This window comes from Podarcis raffonei, chromosome 11 (genome assembly GCF_027172205.1).
Source record: "Podarcis raffonei isolate rPodRaf1 chromosome 11, rPodRaf1.pri, whole genome shotgun sequence".
Classification (NCBI taxonomy): Eukaryota; Metazoa; Chordata; class Lepidosauria; order Squamata; family Lacertidae; genus Podarcis; species Podarcis raffonei.
The window spans coordinates 22,279,120-22,300,869 of NC_070612.1; the positions used below are offsets into that span (position 1 = coordinate 22,279,120).

General features: G+C 40.8%; 1 protein-coding gene across 6 annotated transcripts in view; it reads right to left on the reverse strand.

The window, feature by feature from the left end:
• Nucleotides 1-16,003: 16,003 nt before the first annotated feature.
• Nucleotides 16,004-21,750, reverse strand: part of ARL15 (ADP ribosylation factor like GTPase 15) — a 191,428-nt gene continuing 185,681 nt past the window's right edge. For 5 of the 6 annotated variants that reach the window (XM_053408377.1, XM_053408379.1, XM_053408374.1 and 2 more), the window contains one exon: nucleotides 16,004-18,159. In XM_053408377.1, the coding sequence (XP_053264352.1) occupies nucleotides 18,007-18,159 (153 nt within the window). In that variant the 3' untranslated portion in view covers nucleotides 16,004-18,006. The remainder of the gene's footprint in view (nucleotides 18,160-21,750) is intronic. The other variant, XM_053408380.1, reaches the window with a different exon arrangement.

Here is a 21,750-nt window from a genome sequence, read left to right on the forward strand (position 1 = left end):
AATGAGTATTCAAGGAGGTTTGCAAAAATTACCGTATTTTTCGTCCCATAGGATGCTCCGTCCCATAGGACGCACCTAGTTTTTTTGGGGGGGAAATAAAGGAAAAAAATTTTCCCCAAAAAAATCCCCGCCCAAAAGCAGGTCGGGGAAACCTAACCAGGTCGAGGAACAGCGGGATGGCGGCGCTGCGCCTCCCTGCTGTCCCCCGAGCTTGTGGGGCTGGCCGATGTCTGCCCGGCGCGTGGGGCGCTCTGTTTCAGGGTGCCCCGCCCGCCAGGCGGCAGGCTGCTATCCACAGCGTGGGGAGCCCTGCGGGGAACTCCTGCAGGGCTCCCCACACTGCGGATGTCTGTCCGGCGAGCGGGGCGCTCTGCTTCAGGGCGCCCCGCCCGCCCGACGGGCGGCAGGCTGCTATCCGCAGTGTGGGGAGCCCTGTGGGGATCTCCCGCAGGGCTCCCCACGCTGCGGATGTGTTCCCGAAGCGCCGGGCACTCTGCTTTCAGGGCGCCTGACGCTCCGGGAAGCAGGCTGCGGATGTCTTCCTGAAGCCTGGAGAGCGAGAGGGGTCGGTGGGCACCGACCCCTCTTGCTCTCCATGCTTCAGCGAAAGCCTGCATTCGCCCCATAGGACGCACCCAGATTTCCCCTTCATTTTTGGAGGGGGAAAAGTGCGTCCTATAGGGCGAAAAATACGGTAAAACACGGATAAAACCCAGAAAGGTAGAAATCTATAGTTTAAAAGATAATAGTTTAAAAGTATTTGAACTACAATAGAATCAAAACAATATAAAAAACAACCCTATTAAAATACACATAGTAAAAACAGCACAGCACTATTAAAAGCCCTTTCCTTAAAAAGAGTTCCCCCAAACCTGTTAGAATAAAATGGTCTTTACCTGTTGATGGAAGAAGAACAAGGAGGAAGTGTATCTAGGAAGGGAGTTCCAAAGTCTGGGGGCAGCCACTGAAAAGGCCCTGTCCTGCATCTCCACCAAATGTTCCTGTGATGGCACTGAGAGAAGGGCCTCTCAGACCACTGGCCCATTTTGGTCAGTGCTATCTTCCACTGAACCTGGAAACTGATGCACATGAAACATATGCTCTACCCTTGAGCAATTGCTTCTCCCTGGCTTAGTGAATTGATCTTAATGTCATGACTCAACTTGTTTAAGTCACTCTGAAAGGGCTTCTGGGATCTGTAGAGTGGTGGCCTAGATGTGCATTGGAACATTCTCAAGAGACCAATCTGGGAAGGCAAACTCTACTGCATATAGTATGTTTGTGAACTTCATCATATTAATATACTACTTCATACATCCTAGCCCTTAAGTGGGACAAATAGCATGTTTGATGGATTTAATCTACTAAGTCTTAAACCCAGTTCCCTCAAAATTGAAGAAAGTGGCCCATAATCCAATTACGTACAGCAAAAGATGTAGCATGAAAGACATTGTTGTACAGTGGTTAGACTGCCAGACCAGGGATGCAGACACTCAGGGTCAAATTCCCATTCAGGCATGAAGTTCACAGGGTGACCTTGGGCAGGTCACTGTTATTTTATGTATTTATTTGGCACATTTCTTGCTTGGCCTTTAGATAACATGGAGTATGGGTAATCATGTATGTCACCTTGAACAAAAAGTACAATAACTAATGGCACCATGTAACGTAACACATTGCATGCGAAAGTGTGTCCTATCAAATGTCCATTGACAGAACCATCAAGCAGCTGCAGACATGGATAAAAATTGAAATATATTGTCAGATTTTACGAAAACGGGACAAATGCTCTCTGCCTTCTACAATGATTTATGGATGTCTGGAAGCTGGGAATCTCTTTCAGCATGGAATGACAAGTGAGAAGAACTCGCTCCACATTTTCACTAACTTCATATTGCGTGGGAAGGGGACTTTTGAGCAGGGCCTCTCCTGCTGTTCTGAACAGGTGCTCCCTAAAATGTGCCAAGATTTTTTAGTGATGCATTTTCTGGTGAGGACCTGTTCCCCTTCCAAGAACACTGCATACCTTGGAAGAATAACACCCCATCCTTTAAGCAGCTTTTTTGTCTCCTGGCCTGAGGCAGATATTATTCTGCCCATCCATTCATCGATCTTACCTTCCACTTTTCATCCTGACCCATTTCAAATTAAAACAGACCATAGCACAGAAACACACACATCGCAGATGAACGAATGCACAGGGACAACTACTAAGCACTGGCAAGGTAACTTTTGCTCTGGCAACATGTACAAGCACATGTAGAGCATTATGTTAAGTGGGCCAAAGCAGGAGGGCTCGCCAGGGCGTCTATTGGTTGTGGGGGCACCCAATAAGCCCAGGTGATTGCTTGTTTCACACATACACACATGCTGTGAGGTCACAGAAGTGGCTTTTATGCTACTGTGTGCATCTGTGTTGGAGCCCCAGCTCCACTGGTTTATGTACTTGCCATTTCCCAGCTACGACCAAATGCTCCCTTCCCTCCTCAACACCAAACTGTGGCGCTGTATTCATATGGAAACACTTCCTCAGAGATCGGACGCCTTAGAGGCCAGCTGCATTTTTTTTAAAACCAGCAAGTGTGATTCCAGCAAGATAACTAGTCTGCGAAGCAAAATTTGCTTCCAGTAAGCCTGGCAAGAGCCAGCAAGATCATATAGCAGCCAGCTTGTAACAAACATTTCACAACCATCCTTTCTTTCTTTCTAGTTCTAACTTATTCATTCAAAGCCCTTGGATTATTATTTTTATTTCTTGTACTGTGCTTCTCTTCAGTCAAAATAGCTCCCTGACCTAGTACTTTCCATCCCCTTATTTAAATTAACACTCCAGACTAGGCTGAGTTATGTCTGCACCATATATCCTCTCATTATATTTTTGTATCATTGCCAGAGATGATACAAGGCATTTTGCTGCCTGAGGCAAAGGACAAGATGGCGCCTCCCATTCCATGCACAAACACCAACTGGCCTGGCTTGGACTAGAATCTTCCACTGGACCTGAAGGCATCAGGCTAAGCCATGTCATGGTCAATATTTGCCACACTCAGTGTGCAGCAGCGGTGAAAAAGGCAAATTCCATGCTAGGGATTGTTAGGAAAGGAGACAAAAATAAAACTGCTGATCTCATAAGGCTGTTATACGAATCTTGGTGTCACTGCATTTGGAATACTGTGTACAGTTCTGCCCACCTCATCTCAAAAAAAAAAAGAAGAAAGAAGAAAAGATAATATGGAGTTGGGGAATGTTCAGAAAGGGCAGCCAAAATGGTCAAGGGGATGAAACAATTTCCTTTTTTGTGTGTGCTTTGACTGTATGCAACTTCTCTTTCTCCTAAAAGAGAAAGGTGGTCCTATGCCCGACTTTACAAGTGCAACTCTCTATTCTGGAGGGCTGTCAGAAGACATCCATTTGAAGGCATCCTCTATGGTGTATGGAGTGGGTGTGAGTTTTCTTTTTTCTCATGTTCACAGATACATTTACAGCAACATCCTGCACATGCCTTCTCAAAAGTTTGTCCCACCTAGTTAAAAAAGGCTTACTACCTGATAAGTGGATAGAGGATTGCAACCATAGTTGATTATAACAGGGCTTGCCAATGTAAAATTGTGCACATTGCTGTGTAAAATTTCCACGTTTCTTTGTAATCAGGAATCTCTGGAAAAAATCTTTGGAGATCATTTTGTACCTGGAGCTCAAGTATACAATTTGTGCTAGCAACATTGGATTGTACATGGTTCCAGGAACTTAAAGGAAGTTTAGATCTCCTTGATTACAGGGAGCCTTACTTCTCAGCGTATCTATAGAAGTTCAGCCTGAAAGCCACTGTTAATACAGCCATGCCATCGAAAGCTTCCTGTATGTAATTTCTGTGTGAGGCTCCTGTTAAAGATAAAGGAGTGGAACCAATAAAAAAAGTGACATCTATCAATGACTGTTTGTTTGTTTGTGGCATTTACACTACTGCCCTTTAGCCATTTTCTGACTTGCCCACTGCCCCACCAGCCCCAATGACCACCTGTCACTGATTACTACTCTAAGTAGGTGAGACAAGAGGAAGGGATTTATGATTACTGGAGTTTTTGGGTAAAGTAAGGAGCTTTGGGAGAGCCAGTGTGGTGTAGTGGTTAAGAGCGGTAGACTAGTAATCTGGGGAACTGGGTTCGCGTCTCTGCTCCTCCATATGCAGCTGCTGGGTGACCTTGGGCCAGTCACACTTCTCTGAAGTCTCTCAGCCCCACTCACGTCACAGAGTGTTTGTTGTGGGGGAGGAAGGGAAAGGAGAATGTTAGCCGCTTTGAGACTCCTTCTGGTAGTGATAAAGCGGGTATCAAATCCAAACTCTTCTTCTTCTTTGGGTTGTTTAAACAGGCCTTCTTGAAGTTGGTGTCCTCCAGGTATTTTGAAATACAACTCCCATCAGACAACATAGCCAATGGTTAGCAATGATGCAAGTTGTAGCCCAAACATCTTGAGGACATCAAGTTGAGGAAGGCTGCCCTGGCCACTTCCTACTCACTTTCCAACACATCTTTTGCCCTTAATCCCCCCCCCCCAGTTTTTCTCCTATCCTTTGACTCCACAGGCAATCAGTCACATGCACTACCTCTCTTCCCGCCATTACTTAGAAAAAAACAGTTCAACATTCTACAATTCAAATACTTGATTCAGAAAAAAAACCCATGTAAAAATATGAAGCATATAGACTTGGAAAAAAGAGGGGGGAAATGAACGCATTGCAGCATTATTTATTCTAAGTTGTGAATTTGAGTTTTCTTGGCACACGACCTGGGATTGCTTCCTGTAGAATTTTGGGATTTTTGGCACAGAATCTTGACTCTCTTGCTCATAAGTAATGGCTAACCCAAGAACAGTCTGTCTTCACATTTTCCCTTGATTCTCAACATTCTGTTTTCAAAGCCAGAAGCAGGAACTCTACACTTTTTTGTGGTTTTCATAATTTTCTAAATATATTCGGAAATGGCACTGTTTTCTCTTTCTTGATTTGTAGTTCTTAAAGTTCTTCCATTCTCTCAGAACCCCACCCCCCAAAGAAATTTCAGAAATCAGTCAGATGCCATCACTGGAAGGATACTGAATTAGAAATGGATCTGTATAATATATCTCTATATGTTTACTCTTTTTAAGCAAGAGGAAAAGACTGGTGAGCAATCTGACCATGTTTTCTGGAAGGTATTTTGAAAACCCATTATCCAGCAGGATTGAGCCATACATATGCAGATGCCCTGGATGTATTGGGCCCTACTCTGTGTCAGGCACAGAGAGACATCTTGGATCAATTCCATGCAAGCCCCCACTCAAATAGTTGGCCCAGCTTCCGCAGCACCAACCAGCTGTTAGAAGCAGTAAGTGGGGACTCAATCCAACTTTCTCTATATGCTCCATTTTCCCGAACAGGTGATCAACCAGCCTGCTATCCAGCATGCTTTTACATGCAGGAACCTGTGGGTTGGGGCCAATATCGCTTTTAAGTAAGTGCCGTGCATCACCAGCCTACCCCCTTTGGGATTCAGACAGCACTTTACAACTTGTACACACATTTTTGTTAATTACAACAGCCATCCTACAACTTTCGTTCCAGTCATTCAACAGTGAAACTCAGACAAGCACCTTAAGGGGGGGGGAAGTGTCTGCCAGACAGCAGGCCTTTCCAAAAATAAGATTTGTACCATTACCGTTTGTTGTTGTAGCAAACAAGCGATGATCTATATACTGTTCATCTCGTTCCAAGCTGTTTTGCTACCAAGAGAAAATGATTTTCAAACATCCAACCGCACTAGGCTCACAGTGGCCTGGGCTTGAGCCAGCACATTCAAGAGAGGTACACCTTGGTCGAAAGCTCTGTAGTGTTGACAAGGTAAGGCTGCCAGGACCAAAGAGTTCAAATTCGTCTTGGCATCATGTGCTCGCTAGATATTTCACAGATGTATTGGGGAATGGGAAGCTGTTGAAGACGAATCTGTTTCTCTGGAAGTACATAAGCAACATATCTTCTGGGGAGTGCAGGCTGTCCAAAGGCAACCTGAGATCCAAACTGGAAGAAAAGAGGTGGCGATGCCAAGTATTTTCCAGTAAAGCAGATGAAAACGAATAAAGGAAAAACGCAAAAATGTCGGGGAGGGAGGCACACTCCCCCCCCTTTTGTGTGAAAGAAACCAATAAAAGTCTACAGCACAATCCCAGAAAGTGAAGAAAAGAAATCAAAAAATTGTGTCCCGTTGACTGGAAATGGGTAGCTACATTTATGGGAGGAGGTCTTATTAGTCAGCATGGCTGCAGGGTTTGGCTAGACCATAGGTAAGCTGGCTCTTGACTTAAGACAAGAATCAGCTGGAGGGGGCCCCCTTTTTTGTTGACACTTTCAAGTCTGTTCAGTGAGTCATCAGCTGCCTCACAGGCACTTTAGAGTGGATTAATGCTTGACTTCCAGCTAACACATTAGACCTCTTAAGAAAAGAAGTTGTCAATAAACTATAAAGCTCCATTTCTATTACTTACATAAATTACTTGGTAGCCACCTGAATTAAATTTAATGGAAAGAAGTCCTATTGACTCAATTAATTAATTAATTAATTAATTAGGAAAAGGAGGAGCAGAGATACACAAAGAGTGGTTTTATTTTGCAGCGCCCTTTTTTGGAAAAACCCTTAATATCATATTTACATGTTGTTTACTGAACTGTACTGTAAGATGACACTAACAATATTTATAACCCCACCCTGAAAATCAAGTTATGTTCAGTGGCTTATAATCACACCACCCCTTTAAAAACAGAATGACAGATCAGTGACAAAAATCAGAATTTTCAAACTATGATGAAATTGTTCTCTTGCCTTTATCCCCAAGAACAACTGTCCTGTAACTGAAATAACATTTGGCTTTTTGTATTTTGAACACGTGAACTCTTTAGACTTCTGAATCAAACGCTTTCCTATGAACACTCTTCAATCAGCCGATCAGCTTATTTTTTTGGATTTTAAAAATTAGCAAATAATTTATGAAATTTAAAGAGACATGTTATTTACAGCTGAGCTTTTTGGAGGATACACATATACCTAATGGCAGGATCACAGAATACTCTTTTAAATGTATGCAAGTAACTACGCATGCATAGAAAAGGACATGTGTATATGAACCAGTCTATTATGGATATGGCTGGCATCAGTTTTGTATTATTCCAGCAACAATTATACCAGCTGCTTGCAAGGGGGGAGGGAAGTATTGTGTGAATCTGCAGTCAGTGCTGATATGTCCCTAAGAATAAATGTCCATAGATTAAGTGTGCTGGCAATATTCTTCTGCTCACATTACTTCCCCTTTCCCCTGGGATGAAATTGCAAATTCAACCAGTGCAACTGGCACTAAACCAAGCATATTATGTAAAATAGCAACTAGAAGGGATAATACTGTGGGGATATAGGATTCCTTTCAGGGTAAGAGTAAGCCCAAAGCAATCTTAAGTTATATGCAACATCACTACAACTTTGATTTCTTTCCACACCTTTAACCATTTTTTTAGAGATTCTCTAGAGACACAGCTTTTCAGGCAGCATGAAAATGAGAGGTCAAATAAACTCAACTGTTAATCTTCATATTCTTTAATCAAAGAATCAAGGTCATCTGACTTGCAGACCAGAATTGATGTAAACCAAAATGGACATGAAGCCTATTGCAGCGATTGTTACAGAAGAAATGCAAGTTTAACTCATTGAAGCAGGCTTGGGACGACTCCAGGGGTGGGAGCAGATGCAAGACACTGAAAAGGCTGATATGTAACACAAAACCGTGGTTTTAGCCATCAGACTCACACAGTCCATATCCTGCACAGTCGTGTGGACAGCTTTGGTAGAGTTTAGTTTTATTTTTTAAAGAATCCTGGCTTAACATTACACTCAAACCAGGGATCCTAGTACAAAACAAGCTCCGGTTGGTTTAACAACCCAGCTGGGATTCTTTAACACAGAAACAAAATCCTGCCAAAGAGCTTTGCCCAGCCATGCAGGAGGGAGGAGTGTGAACTCAAAGCTCTGCTCACACTCATTCAGGCTTGTCCATGTAGTGCTAAATGACAGACTGTTCATATTTATTTAGTTTAAAATATATACAGTCATACCTCTGCTTACATATCCCTCTGGATACGTAAACTTCGGGTTGCGAACGCAGCAAACCCAGAAGTGTATACTTCCGTGTTTTGCCACACGCGCAAGTGGAGAAGCACTCAATCGCGCTGCATGCATGCACAGAAGGGTGCCTCCAGTTACAAAGTTTTCGGGATGCGGCGGGGCCTCCAGAACGGATCCCATTTGTAACCAGAGGTACCACTGTATACCACTTCAAATGATAACAGTCTCTAAGCCATTTTCATAAACATAATAAAGAATGCATTCAAATTACCAAAAACTAGATAAAAGTGAGACGTATCTTATAAATGAAACAGGAACAGCATACGTAACAAATAAAATAAAAATAAAGGCAGCCCCCCCCCCAAAGCCTGGGTAGCCCTAAGACTTTGAGAGCTGCTTAAAGGTCATCACTCCCTCTGCCTCACGTATTACAGGGCATTCCAGAGGGAGCGTGTTACTACCAGGAAGCCCCACTTCCATGGCATCACTGAGGGTGGAGTTGAACATAGCACTAAGTGGGGTATGCATGCCTCCCTTTCCTCGCCCAGTTGCTCCATAAACCTTTTCTGGGTGTTCATCCAATCCCTTAGAGCCGAGAGATGGGAAGGCAAAGTCCCATTGTGTGAGAAGACCTCATTCTGTGCATGCAACAACTTAGTTGAATCCTGCCCTAAGAACAATTTGCTGGTTTTGGAACAATCAACAAGGTCTCATCCGAAGATCTTAAAAGATTAGATTGGTATGTACTAGGGAAGGCAGTTTGCTAGATCTCCTGGTCCCATGTTATTTAGGCTGCAAACGTCAACAACAAAACCCTGAACTTGGCTTATTTCCAGCCTAGTGAAGGCTGCTGTAGAAAAGAAATATTGCATGTGTACAGTCCCATTACTCAGGTTTGAGGCTTGTCCCTACCGTCACAAACACACAAAAAGCCCTTTTGGTTCTGGTCAAAGGTCTATCTAGCCCAGTAGCCTGCCTTCACAGTGGCTGAACAGAGTGCAACAACTCTTCCCAATTGCAATTGCCAGCCACTGGTATACAGAAACATCATACAGAGTAGGTAGACCAGAACCATCGTAACTCGTAGCCACTGATATTTGCTCAGTCCTCTTTTAAAGCCTTCCAAGCTGGCAGCCTTGCATCTAGCAGGACACTAAAAGGAGGAGAGCATGTTATGGTGTAGGCGCCAAGTTCTCATTTAATGCTGCACTAGAGCTGAGGATGGTTTCTGTGGAGTTATGTTTATTATTATTTATCACTAAGATTTATATCACACCTTTCCAATAAAATATCCAAAGGCAAAGCAGCATATAGTAGACATAATAAAACAAGACAGACAGTATCAAACAACATCAAGGAAATCAGGTTTCTTGTTGTCAACTTCAGCCTTTGTCAATGTTACTTGTCCCAGCACTATAAAGTCATAAACTCCTTTTTAAACACTGGCTTCCCAGAAGACATTACCCAAGTTGAGTAAGCTCCCTTCATGTATTATTTTGTGCTAGCGACTATGTTCAGTGTGTGCGAGGCTAGAATTTATGACCTTCCAAAAGTATTTATTTTAATATGTTTATATTCTGCCATTTCTCCAGGGAACTTGTGGCAACATACATGGTTCTTTTATCCTCACAGCAAAAAAAACTTACGACAAAAGTTTGGGCTGAGAGATAGGGATTGCCTGACGGTTATCCAGTGAGGGGGGATCTGCATCTGGGTCTCCCCAGTCCTAGTCCAACCGTTTAACCACTCTGTCTTCCCACTTGCCGTCGATTTTGGTTTAATGAAGGCAACTTTATAAGCTGTCACCTTTATGCAAGAACAAACACCACGGTGCTTCTGCAGAAGCACAACTGGACACCTTCCTCTGCCCCAGCTGCAACAAAGCATGCCTCTCCTGCATTGGTCTCTACATCCACAGCAGGCGCTGCAACCTGCTAGCAGTTTGACCTCGCCCTCAAAGGTGCACTCCTCCATTGTCTCCCGAGACAGATGGATGCCAACCAACCAATCAACATAGGAAGCTCTCTTATACCAGGTTAGACTACTGGCCCATCTAGCTTAGTAGCGTAGGCATTGAGAGGCAGCAGCTGCCCAGGGTTTCAGACTAGGGACATTCCCAGCCCAACCTCAATATGCTGGGGACAGAACCTGAGACCTTCTCCATGCAATGCAGATGCTGCACTACAGAGCTATGGCCCTTCCCCATGGTTTGCTTCAGATGAGCTTTAATAATTGCAGCTGGCAAGTAGACATCCCCGTGATTGTATCACTTTTCCATTACTGTCAAACAGGTAGTGTGAAATGTCATTGTTTCCCTCCACCACTACCACAAATTCAATTTATGACCATATCTTTTGTTTCTACCAATCACAAAAGAGCCATGGACTTTGGGGTTTGTGGACAGCACCTAATGTATTTTATAGATGAGCTTTGCTACGATATGCAGCAACTTCATCACATAATTAATTTACATATAAGTTACACATTGTCAAGTTCGTCTGCTTTAATATTGGTTCAAGCTTAATTACAAATGTAGAGGCTGTTGAATTTTGTTGGCGTTTTGTTTGTGTGTTTTTTGACAACCAACCAATCAGGATTCAGAAAATCCAGATGGCAAATATATAGCATACTATTAGCAGCCCGTCTGCATCCCAAGACAGTCCCTGCTAGATATTTCTTTTACCTCGTTATAAAAGAAGTGAAAACAGACAGGAATTCTTGGTTTTCAAACCACAGTACGTGATTCTTCTAATGGCCAGGTCAAAAAAATTCAACAATAATGCATCAACATACCAAAAGGATCACATGGCATTTGTGAGGTTAGATCAAGTATTAAGTGAACAGAGGGAGCTTATTTACAATCTGTTAGACTAGGCTCCCATGGCCCTGTCACTGTTCACTGGAGATGGGCCTGAACCAAAACCTCGGGCCTATTCTGAACTGTGTGTGAATTCAGATCCTCATCATGCAAAACAAGACGGTTGGCAAGGGTACTTTCACATCTCCAGGTGCACAGAGTACGCTGCAAGGAAGGAGGAATAATCTTGTGGTTTTGGCTGATGCCTGGGAGCCAGGAGACTCGGGATTATTCTTCGCTCTACCCTAGCCCCTGTGAATTTTAGGCACTCGGATACTTCAGGACGAAAAACACACATAATGAGAGTAAAGAAGCGAAACTACTCAGCAAGTGAACCTTGTTTTAATAATAAAAGCAGGGGAGGAACTGAGTTATATTTAACTATAATAGCATATACATATTGTATCTTTGGCACATCCCAAGGACTAAAATTAGTGAAACATGGTACTATATCTTGATATGCATTTGTTTGTAGTAACTTCTATAAATATTGTTGCCACTTCCATGGGGAGAAGTGTTGTCAATTTATCACTGCTGGCTAGAATTATTTTCTCAGCTGTGGAGCAGGTTAATTGTGGACACTAATAGAGAGGAATGCAGGGTAAACATTCCTTATACCATTAATGTATGTCATTATTTTAGCAGCTGTATGTTACCTTATTTACTGTCACACTAAGGTCATGCTCATTACTTTCAAGGTAGAGCAGCAAGTAAGTGAACACATTTGCACGGTGCAAATTCGACAGGCAAACTTTTAGCTGTTAGGATTCCACTGACGAAGAGAGGCTAATGAAAAGTCAATGAGAACTAAAGGCTTAATAGTCCACAGCCTGTGCCTTCTTAAATTCAAAACGACTTTTAAAATTACATCTGCCAATATTTAAGTTTATTTGATAAATTAAAGCTGCAGTTCTATCCATACTTATCTGTAAGTCTTTCTGAACTCAACAGGACTCACTTTTGAAAGACATGCATAGGACCACACGCTAATTAATCACATTATTGTGCACCGCTTTATATTTCAACAGAAATCTGCAAGCAATTTACATATACCAACAAAAATCCATTTTAAAAAACACAATGGAGTGGGATTGGTGACAACCCCACATTAAACACTAAGCAATACTATTGCTGCTAATTATTATTATTTACACATTTTAAGCAAGATAAGTAGGCAACAACAAATATCTCAAAACAATGGGGAGAAGTAGAGATGTAAAAAAAAAAAAAAGGAAAGCTTTAATGCCATATCAGAAATGTTACCCTGATTGTTGGGATGAAGCTGAACGGCCTACCACTATCACAGCACTGTCTCATGAACTGGCGGGACAACAGCGAGGAGGAGGAAGATTCTGGTGAGGGGTGCAGCCAGGACTGAGACAGACTGGGGCAAACTGGGGGTGGGGAAGGAGAGGCTGGTGTAGGAAGTACTCACAGGGTGATGGAGGAGATGGGGTGAGTGCACAGGAACCAGAGCAGCAGGACTCATCACCAGACCCAGAGAGGACCCCATTTCCTGAGCACGGTAGGCTCTGGGGTGTAGGGGGCAGCGGGTGGGGAGCACCAAGAGGCCAAGGCAGGCAAGGGCCCCACAGCCTAGCTCACTAGCTGGCTAGGTGGGGCTTGCTAGCTCCAGGAGGAAGTGTGTGATTCCTCAGCTGGAGTAGGCTTGGAACAGGTGAAGGCCATATGCTTCATCAAGCCCAGATGCTGCAATCAGCATGCAAAGTATAAAAGGGCAGCAAAGCTGAGGTGCTGTGTCTGCTCAATTGCCCATGTCATAGATGTCAACTTTTCCCTTTTCTTGCGAGGAATCCTATTCAGAATAAGGGAATTTCCCTTAAAAAAGGGTAAAGTTGACAGCTATGGCCCATGTTGATGGACCTCAGCTTGGATGTTCTGGAGGACTTGGACATGTGGATACGTGGACTGCGGACTTTCACACTTTATGTGCATTGCTGCCTTCACACAACAGCTGATACTGTCTATTTTTAACTGATATTTCTTTTAAGGAGTGATTTATATGAACTAGGTATATGTATTCAACTTGGGGTGGGGGGGTGTGCTATACCAGCTGTTGTGTGAAGGCAGCAATGCACATAAAACATGAAAGGCAAAAAAATGCCCCTTGACACCCAGGAGACACTGCCTGGAAAGCCAAAGCATAGGGGACCTATATATGTACACACAGTTTTATTTATATATTGTAAGGTAGTACTATATTAGAAAGGAAACACTACCTGTTAAGGTGGGTTATCTAATAGATTCTCCCTCCCCGTATTATAGATGTGAATCTGATGTTAGTGGCCTCCTTGGGGTCATACAGAACATCCACTCTGTTTGCATTTTAATGTGAAGCTACTTCATTTGCATTTCCCAAATGAATACACAAACAGAAAAAAGCAATCAGTTAAAACTTTGCTTTTCTGCACGTTTTGCAATACAGTGCTCCAACCAAAACAATGCTTATATTAGTGTCCATTACACTAGGCAAGATTACATACAAAACTGTGTATAGTAGATGAAATGCACATAAAAATATGTCCGCATTTTCATGCGGACATTTAAAAAGCAATCATAAACTAATGTGGAAATGGGAAGAACAGCGATGGGAGAAATGAGAAACTCAAAGAAACTGAAATTGACAGATTTTATGCATGTCAAAATTCAGAATCCATTGATTCTGATTGATTGATTTTTCAGGAAAGCTCCTCAGCTAAAGACCAGATTCCTGCTTGGTTGTCTTATCTTTTTGCAAGATCTACTGGAACTATTATTCCAGCATAAATGTTCTTTGTACAGATTTTTTCATGATTAAACTTTTCATCATTTAATACTACTTTTATTGAGATAATGACAGTGTAAATAACTACAGGCAGTGACCATTTTATGTGCGTCTCATTGACACATGAATGTGCACACATTGCCATGGACCTGAAAGTGGTTGGGAAAGGGGGCATAACGGGGTGGCATGGACTTATGTGCATTCCACTGATGCATGTGAGGGCCAGGAATGCAACCCCTGCTTAAACAGGGAGTTGCCTGTAGTGCAATCTCACTATATCCTCTACAATAAAATGAGTGGCTGGGCTCTTGTGCATTTCAATGGGGCTTCTGCAAGAAACAGCCCTGAACTTATGAGATCAATGAACTCTTTACAAACGAAACACACTTCTAAATGTTAATATTGATGGAAACATTCATATTAACGTGTTCTACAGAGCATTTATTTCCATTTTGGTTAGCATTTATTTCCATTTTGGTTAGAGTAAGTTATATAAATCACAAACAGTTCCTTCTGCATCAAAGTTGCCTGCATGAATGTGGTAAGTATCAATGCTGTACTTTTAGTATAAAATCAGATATATGGTGGGTTAGCTGTGTCAACCATTGCTATTAACTAATATACAAACCTGGGTAATATAAATTATTTGGCATTATAAAAAGCAACTCTGTTAAGTACAAAAATCTGCTAACATCTATAACTTATAAAATGCAAGAAGCTCAGTATTACGACACGTATTTCTCTTTTACAGTATTTGCATATGTAAGCTGAGACACATGACACATTATACAGAGGAGGATAAAGAATACTGAACACATTAAAGATGTTCAAAAAGGCTAGCACTTCCAGAAATATTAGCACAGGATATAAACATGGAAACAACACAATGAGAATCTCAGAACTGATAGACAAAAGGAGTCACTGACAGTTGTAAAGAATTTGATGTCTGTCAGAAGCCTGTCAAAACAGCTCCTCTTGGATACAGATTAATCATGTTTATATTCTTACTGTCAAACTAGTATAGACAGTCATAGGTCTGAGGAAAAACCCAGTGCAGGCACACACACACACTCATGCACACACATACATCAGTGTGACAGATGTCTATAAGGATCTTACACCACAACATCTTTCGTAAATAAAAAAAGAGACAATGTTCATTTTTTAATGAATTTCCACAGATTCTTAGGAATGGGGTTCATTTCATCTGTATGATGAAGGCCAATGAAGTGCCTGAAGAACTGTGTTGCTGTTTAATGTACATTCAAGATCAGTTTAGATAGAAACATGGCATTAATTAATGAACTGTGTTTAAACGCATCGAAGTTCTACTGATGTTTAAATTCAGATACCACATAGAACCACCAAAGAACAATGAAAAAGAATGGGCTTCTCTGCCACCCTTTAGCAGATATGAGGTATTGTTTCTCCCTGCAGTATGAAATGCAATATGGAGTTATCTAAGAATTTTCATCAGAAATGTTTGATAAGTGATATTTCCCTGTGTACTAGGCAGGGGCAAGATGAGGCAAGTCAGGTGGCAGGATCCACAGGGGCCGCAATGTAGACCTTGATTTCCTCCCTTGTTCCTGATGTAGATCTTCACTCACCCCTTCTTCCCTGGTTGGGAGCGGTGCCATTTTATGGTTTGCTTCAGGTGCCAAAATGTCTTGGGCTGGCCCTGTCATTAGGTATTGTCATAAAGGTTCTGCAACCCATCCTTATGCATTTTAACCATAAGAATCTCCTAGTGGGTTCAATGGGGCTTTCAAGAAAGTGAGCATGGGATTCCAACCCTAGTCTATATTTACACTACAATGCGGCTAAAGCTTTGTTTTCTGTTTTGCTAGTTCAGCTCTTCTTTTGTCAAGGTTTTGAAGCCCTTAATAGTAGTGGATGGTTCTTGTAAAACTAGAAGGCAAACCCCTTTTAACAGTTTGAGGCACATCTATTGGTGAAGACACTCCTTTGAACTAATAGAAGTTGGGATCAGTTAAGGGGTAAAAAGCAAGTGAGAATATTGTTCCCTCTTTGTCTGCACATCCCCTCTTATTTGCACATTTTAAAATGCACACATAAGCCTCAACTGTGTCAAAAATAACATATCAGGAACCACCTGGGTCAATGCAAGGAACCATAGCCCACCTCACATGCCGCTAATTTCTTTCAAATAAATTAGGCAGCTATTGATCGGAGATAAATCATAACACTTTAAAAAAAATATTTGAAGCTCCAGTCTCTATAAAAGGTGCATTTCAGGTTTGAAAAGGGTACAATATGATGGCAAAACGAATACATACCTTTAGTTGTCAGAATTTCTGGCCCTCCGATTGCTCTCAGCTCTCTTTCTCCACTTTGCTCCAAATCCTATTTAGCAGTCACCCGACTACTAAATAATGTACCATGTGGCATTCTTCACAAGCAACTCACAGCTTATGACAGATGTTACCCAAAAAAATCCAATGGTGTTTATTAAAAAATAAAAAAGTAGGTTCACAGATCAAAGTGCATTATATATTGAGAAATTGTTTGACACCCTTCACTTTTCAATAGTATCTTAGAGTAAATTATACAAAAATTACAAGTGGAAGATATTCTGCATTTAACTTTGGAAATTAAAACAAAACAAAGCTAAAAATACAGAAAGATGCCCAAATGCTACAAAACCACCAATGCTGCAATATTTTACCAAGATCTATTCCACTCCGTACTTGGTAGAAGAATATAATATTCAACATTCAAACACAACTTATGAAAAGCTATCCACTGCTGTATTATGCAGGAGTGGTTGGTGGGGTGGATAGCCTCTTGACAGCGGTGCCACTGCCACTTACTGATGATGATAATAATAATTTTATTATTTATACCCTGCCCATCTGGCTGGGTTGTCCCGGCCACTCTGGGTGGCTTTCAACACATATGAACACACCTACTGGGATGGAATGTGGGTGAGGCATGATGGCAGTGAGGACACAGTGATGTAGGCCCACTGGCAGACCCAATCTGCTGCTTCCACTGTGCACCTGCACTGTTCCAAACTGGCGGATGCCTTGTCCTTGGCCCATCCTGGTACGCACAAGCAATGCCACTGCCGAGAGCCCAGTTTCATAGTGCTGCACCACTGACTGCTACAACCAAGGCAGTATTGAGCTCTGAAGCAGTCTGTGGGCTTCAAGACTAGGTAAACCTGGAGAGAGAAAGGTATACATTCCTGGAACTAAATGGAGTGCTGCCACATATAACAACAACAACAACAACAAAAACATACTATGCTCTGGGTGAAAAGCTTTCTACCAACATTCAGTCTGGTACAGCTTGGATCCCCTGAAAATAGGGGTAATTAAGAAACACAGACTTTTGAGTATAGTTCCAAGACACTGACTTTTAAAAATAAAAATAAAAATTCCATGGCCTCTAGGACTTCTAGCATAATACTAGTTATATAGAATACATCCAGTGATTATTTAAACCTGCTTATTGTTCATGCTCCGTTATCTGTACTAGAAGTTAGCCCCGATTTCACCACAATTTTACACAATCATCAGCTTAACTGACATCTACAATTTACAAAGGCTATTTTGTGAGCACTTGAGATGCTTCCAAATTGATGGATAACAAAATACTGATATGCCTATTGTCATTGCCTCACCTTCTGCTAAATCAATGGTTCGTCTCTAAAAAGAATTAAAACTGTAAATGTTAAAAGGTAGGTGTTTGCATTCAATAAGGCTTCTGACTAGTCTTTGCATTAAAAATGTGTTCCTTGGCTTCAGAATCTACTGTGGTTCTCAGCAACTACAATTTCCAGATAGCTTGTGTGCTCATCCCACATAATTACACAAGTAATGGCCAGAGACCTGCAAAACATATTTTCTTTTCAGGAACATCACTAGATCTTTTAGTATCCAGTTACAGATTCTTTTAAATTTTGTATATGCAGCAAAATTCTGCATTAAGGTTCTTCTAACAACAATGCATAAAAATAGCATATAGTACATTGAATTGTTGGTAAACTAAAGGTTCTCTCCATTTCAGCATAGACAACATTACTGAAAAGAATCACAAACCTGATTCACAGAACTTATAAACAGGCTTTCCAGGCTAAATGCAAAAATATATTTATTGCAAGCTCTAACACAGTCTTCTGTATACCAAACCATAATTCAGCTGAAGGTGAGACAAACAGGAACAATGCTGTCTGAGAACCATCTGAGTTTTCTTCACATTCTTGAAGGCTCAAGGTCTCTGTCTTCTAGTAAATTTATCAGCAGGCCAAAGCTGTCTTTTACTGCTTCCATATCATCCAAGGAGCAAGGCTTAAGTATCCAGCGTTTTCCTCGTGCAAGTGGTTCAAGTTCCAAATACTTTTTGATCTATTTTGTAAAAAAGCAATACAAAAAAATCAGTTGTTGTATATACTTTTTGGCTTACTTTTCTTTTCAAGACAGAAGGTGTTGGAAGAATCTTGAATGCTCGTTTTTAGAATTACTTTACAGCTGTTCTTGAAATAGGTTATATGCAGTGACATGCTGGTGTTTTTTGTTGGGGGTGAATGATCTGCTGGAAAACACCATTCTAACAATACATTCAGAAGCACAGGAAGATCTTTCAAAGAATTAGATTTAATTTATGATACAGGCCACCCCTGATTATGAAACACGTTATTTCATCTTCAGAATTAGAACTTAACTTCTAACCTGCAGTACTGTTGTTGCAAAATGCAAAATATTTATCAACAAGAGAAATATATTTATCGAAAATATATTGAACAAGAGAAAATATATTTATCATGGTAACTTGCAGTGCACCCATTTCCTTGACAACATCATTGGAGGTGTTGATCCTACGTAATCAGATGTTTCGTGTGGATGATTGTCATAGCATCATAAGTAAAAGCTGAATAAGACCCTTCAATTATTCCTCTGGAGTTGCAACTTTTAAGCCCCCGGCCCACCTTTTAATTTTACACAAAATAGCAGCTAAAGATAAAATGAATGGATGTAGTGACAACATCTGTATTTGTAACTCTATAATGAATAAAAAGAGTTCATTATATTTCTAACAAGTTTGCATGTGAATGAGCAAAATATCTTATGAATGACTTGTGGCTCAGTCAGTAGAGAATGAGACTCTTAATCTCAGGGTGATGAGTTCGAGACCCAAATTGGGCAAAAGATTCCTACATTGCAGGGGGTTGGACTAGATGACCCTTGTGGTCCCTTCCAACTCTATAATATTCTATGATTCTATTATTCTCAGACCAATAGTCAACATATCAATGGATTTCATTAGCCTCACTTGTAATAACAGATACAAAAATTCTTTTTTACATCTTGTTCAAAACAATAGGAACCCATTTCATTATTTCAAGCTCTTTGGATAGTGATTAAGACCATTTAGGAGAATAATGCCTTGGCAGGCATTTCTCAAATATTTGTACAAGGCACTGGGTGTATGCGAGGGGGGAAGGACTAAAATCTAAATATATATATAGTACTATATTTTAGGATTGCCATATTTCAAAAAGTAAAAATCAGGACTCCCCCAAAGTAGTAGTAGTATTAGTAGTAGTTGTTCTTTTTACAAAAATGCCCAAAAACCCATGAAATTTCGATTGAGTTGCCTAAAATCCAGGAAATCCCCCCCTGGATGTCAATTCCGCGTTTAGAAACCCTGTAATGTCTGGAAAAATCCAGACCCATGGCAGACCTATGTATCTATAAAAATCTAATATACCTAAAAGTAATATATAACCAAGATACAATCTATATGCAATATTTATTTACTTGTAAAGTGATTTAAAATGGAGAAGATTAATTTTGTTAGCTAAAGAATGAATTTAATTCTTCCTTTAAAGACATACTTCAGATGAAATCCTTGACATTACCATTTAGAAAGGCAGGAGAAAGACTTTTATTTAAATTTAGATTTTTTTATGATAAACATAATTTGAACACTAATGAAACAAATGGCAACAACAACATTCATCTAAACCACTTCCTTGGGTTATTAAGGAATAATAATTTAGAAGCAGCTTGAAAAAATGCAATGTTAGAAGAGACACACAAGAATATGCTCCCTTTCTCCTATCTATACACTTATGATATCTTACCAAATTATCCCTTCTACGTCAGTTTTATTGTGGCTAAATTAGCAACAACAGTTAGACAATGGTATTTCGATCTCTCTCTCACTCGCTCTCAAAAAAATAATAATCCTATCATAGTTAAGGCAAAGTATAATAGTATATCATTAAAAATGTAACCCACTTAGGTAATAAATTCCATAATGCTGTTCATACATACACTACTAAGAAGCTGAATTGAACTATAATTATAGGAATGCATGCTATGATTTTGGCTAGCTGAAAATGAAGGTTTTGCATGGATGATAGTACATTAACCGCATATTCTGAAGCAAAACGAATGACCACTGTGGCTTGTTTCAGCAAACGCAATCTGACAGCTATATTCAGAGAGGAAGCAAAAGCTGTACAAAGCATAACAAACCACGGATCTAGCGCAGCCACTTGATAACAAAGCCAGCTGGTGCTAAGCTGACAAAAATGGCTGAGTAACCTGAGATTTTCACAAACCTCTAATGTAAAGAATGCTTAGCACACACACACACACACCCCTCCTGGAAGAGCAGCGTTCTTTGCCTCACTAATTATACAGGGGCCTGTATTTACCAAGGTAGTAAAACTACCTGATGGAATTAAGAATTTTCCAACACATTATTTGAAAATACTAAATATTAATTTGTTTGTTCTTTTACAGAGAGCAATGACTAAAAGAAAACCTTTTAGACAATCACCATTCATCCTCATTACTCAGTAACATAAATAATCAACCAGAGCCCAAATTTTTGCTTTTATTAATCTGACAACAGTACCCATGCTGACAGCCTAACTCATGGTATTTGCTGCAACAAGAGGAAATTAATAATTTCATGACATTCTTTGATGTTCCAAACTCTAGTAGTATTACCCCCTGCTCTTGTGAACATTTTTTTTTACCCTGTACACACACACACACACGAGAGAGAGAGAGAGAGAGAGAGAGAGAGAGAGAGAGAGAGATTCTTTTTGGCCACAGCGATAAAGAGAATTGGTAGTACATATAAGTCTCCAATAAAGCAGTTAAAAGATTCTCCAACTTCACTCTACATTGGAGATATAGTCATGGGAAAAAGAAAGTGCACTTTCTTTGAATTCTGTGGTTTTACATATCAGGGCATAATAGCAATCATTTGTTCCTTAGCAGGTCTTAAAATTAGGTAAATACAACCATAGATGATTGACACATGACATATTACACCATGATATAATTTATTTAACAGAAATAAAGATGGAGAAATAATGTGTGAAAAACTAAGTACACCCTTTCTGGGGCCATAGGAATTAAGAGACTAAGTAGCAGACAGGGACTGCTAATCACATGCCCTTGCTTAATTGATCATCAGCAAGTGTGCCCACCTCTATAAAAGCCAAAGTTTTAGCAGTTTGCTGGACTGGAGCGTTCAGGTGTGTTTTAACACAATGCCAAGGAGGAAAGATGGCACAATGCTCTTAGAGAACCAAGTGTTGCTGCCCATGAAACAGGAAAAGGTTCTAAGGCTATCTCCAACCAATGTAAAGTCCATCATTCTACAGTGAGAAAGATTATTCAAAAGTGGAAAATATTCAAGACAGTTGCCAATCTTCTAAGGAGTGGACATCCCAGCAAATTCACAACAAGGAAGGTCAGACCGTGCAATGCTCAGAGAAATTGCAAAAACCCCAAGTTACATCTCAGGCTCTACAGGCCTCAGCGTGTTAAATGTTAAAGTTCATGACAGTACAATTAGAAAAAGCCTGAACAAGTATGGCTTGTTTGGAATGGTTTCCAGGAGAAAGTCTCATCTCTCTAAAAAGAACATGGCAGCATGGCTTTGGTTTGCAAAGTTGCATCTGAACAAACCAC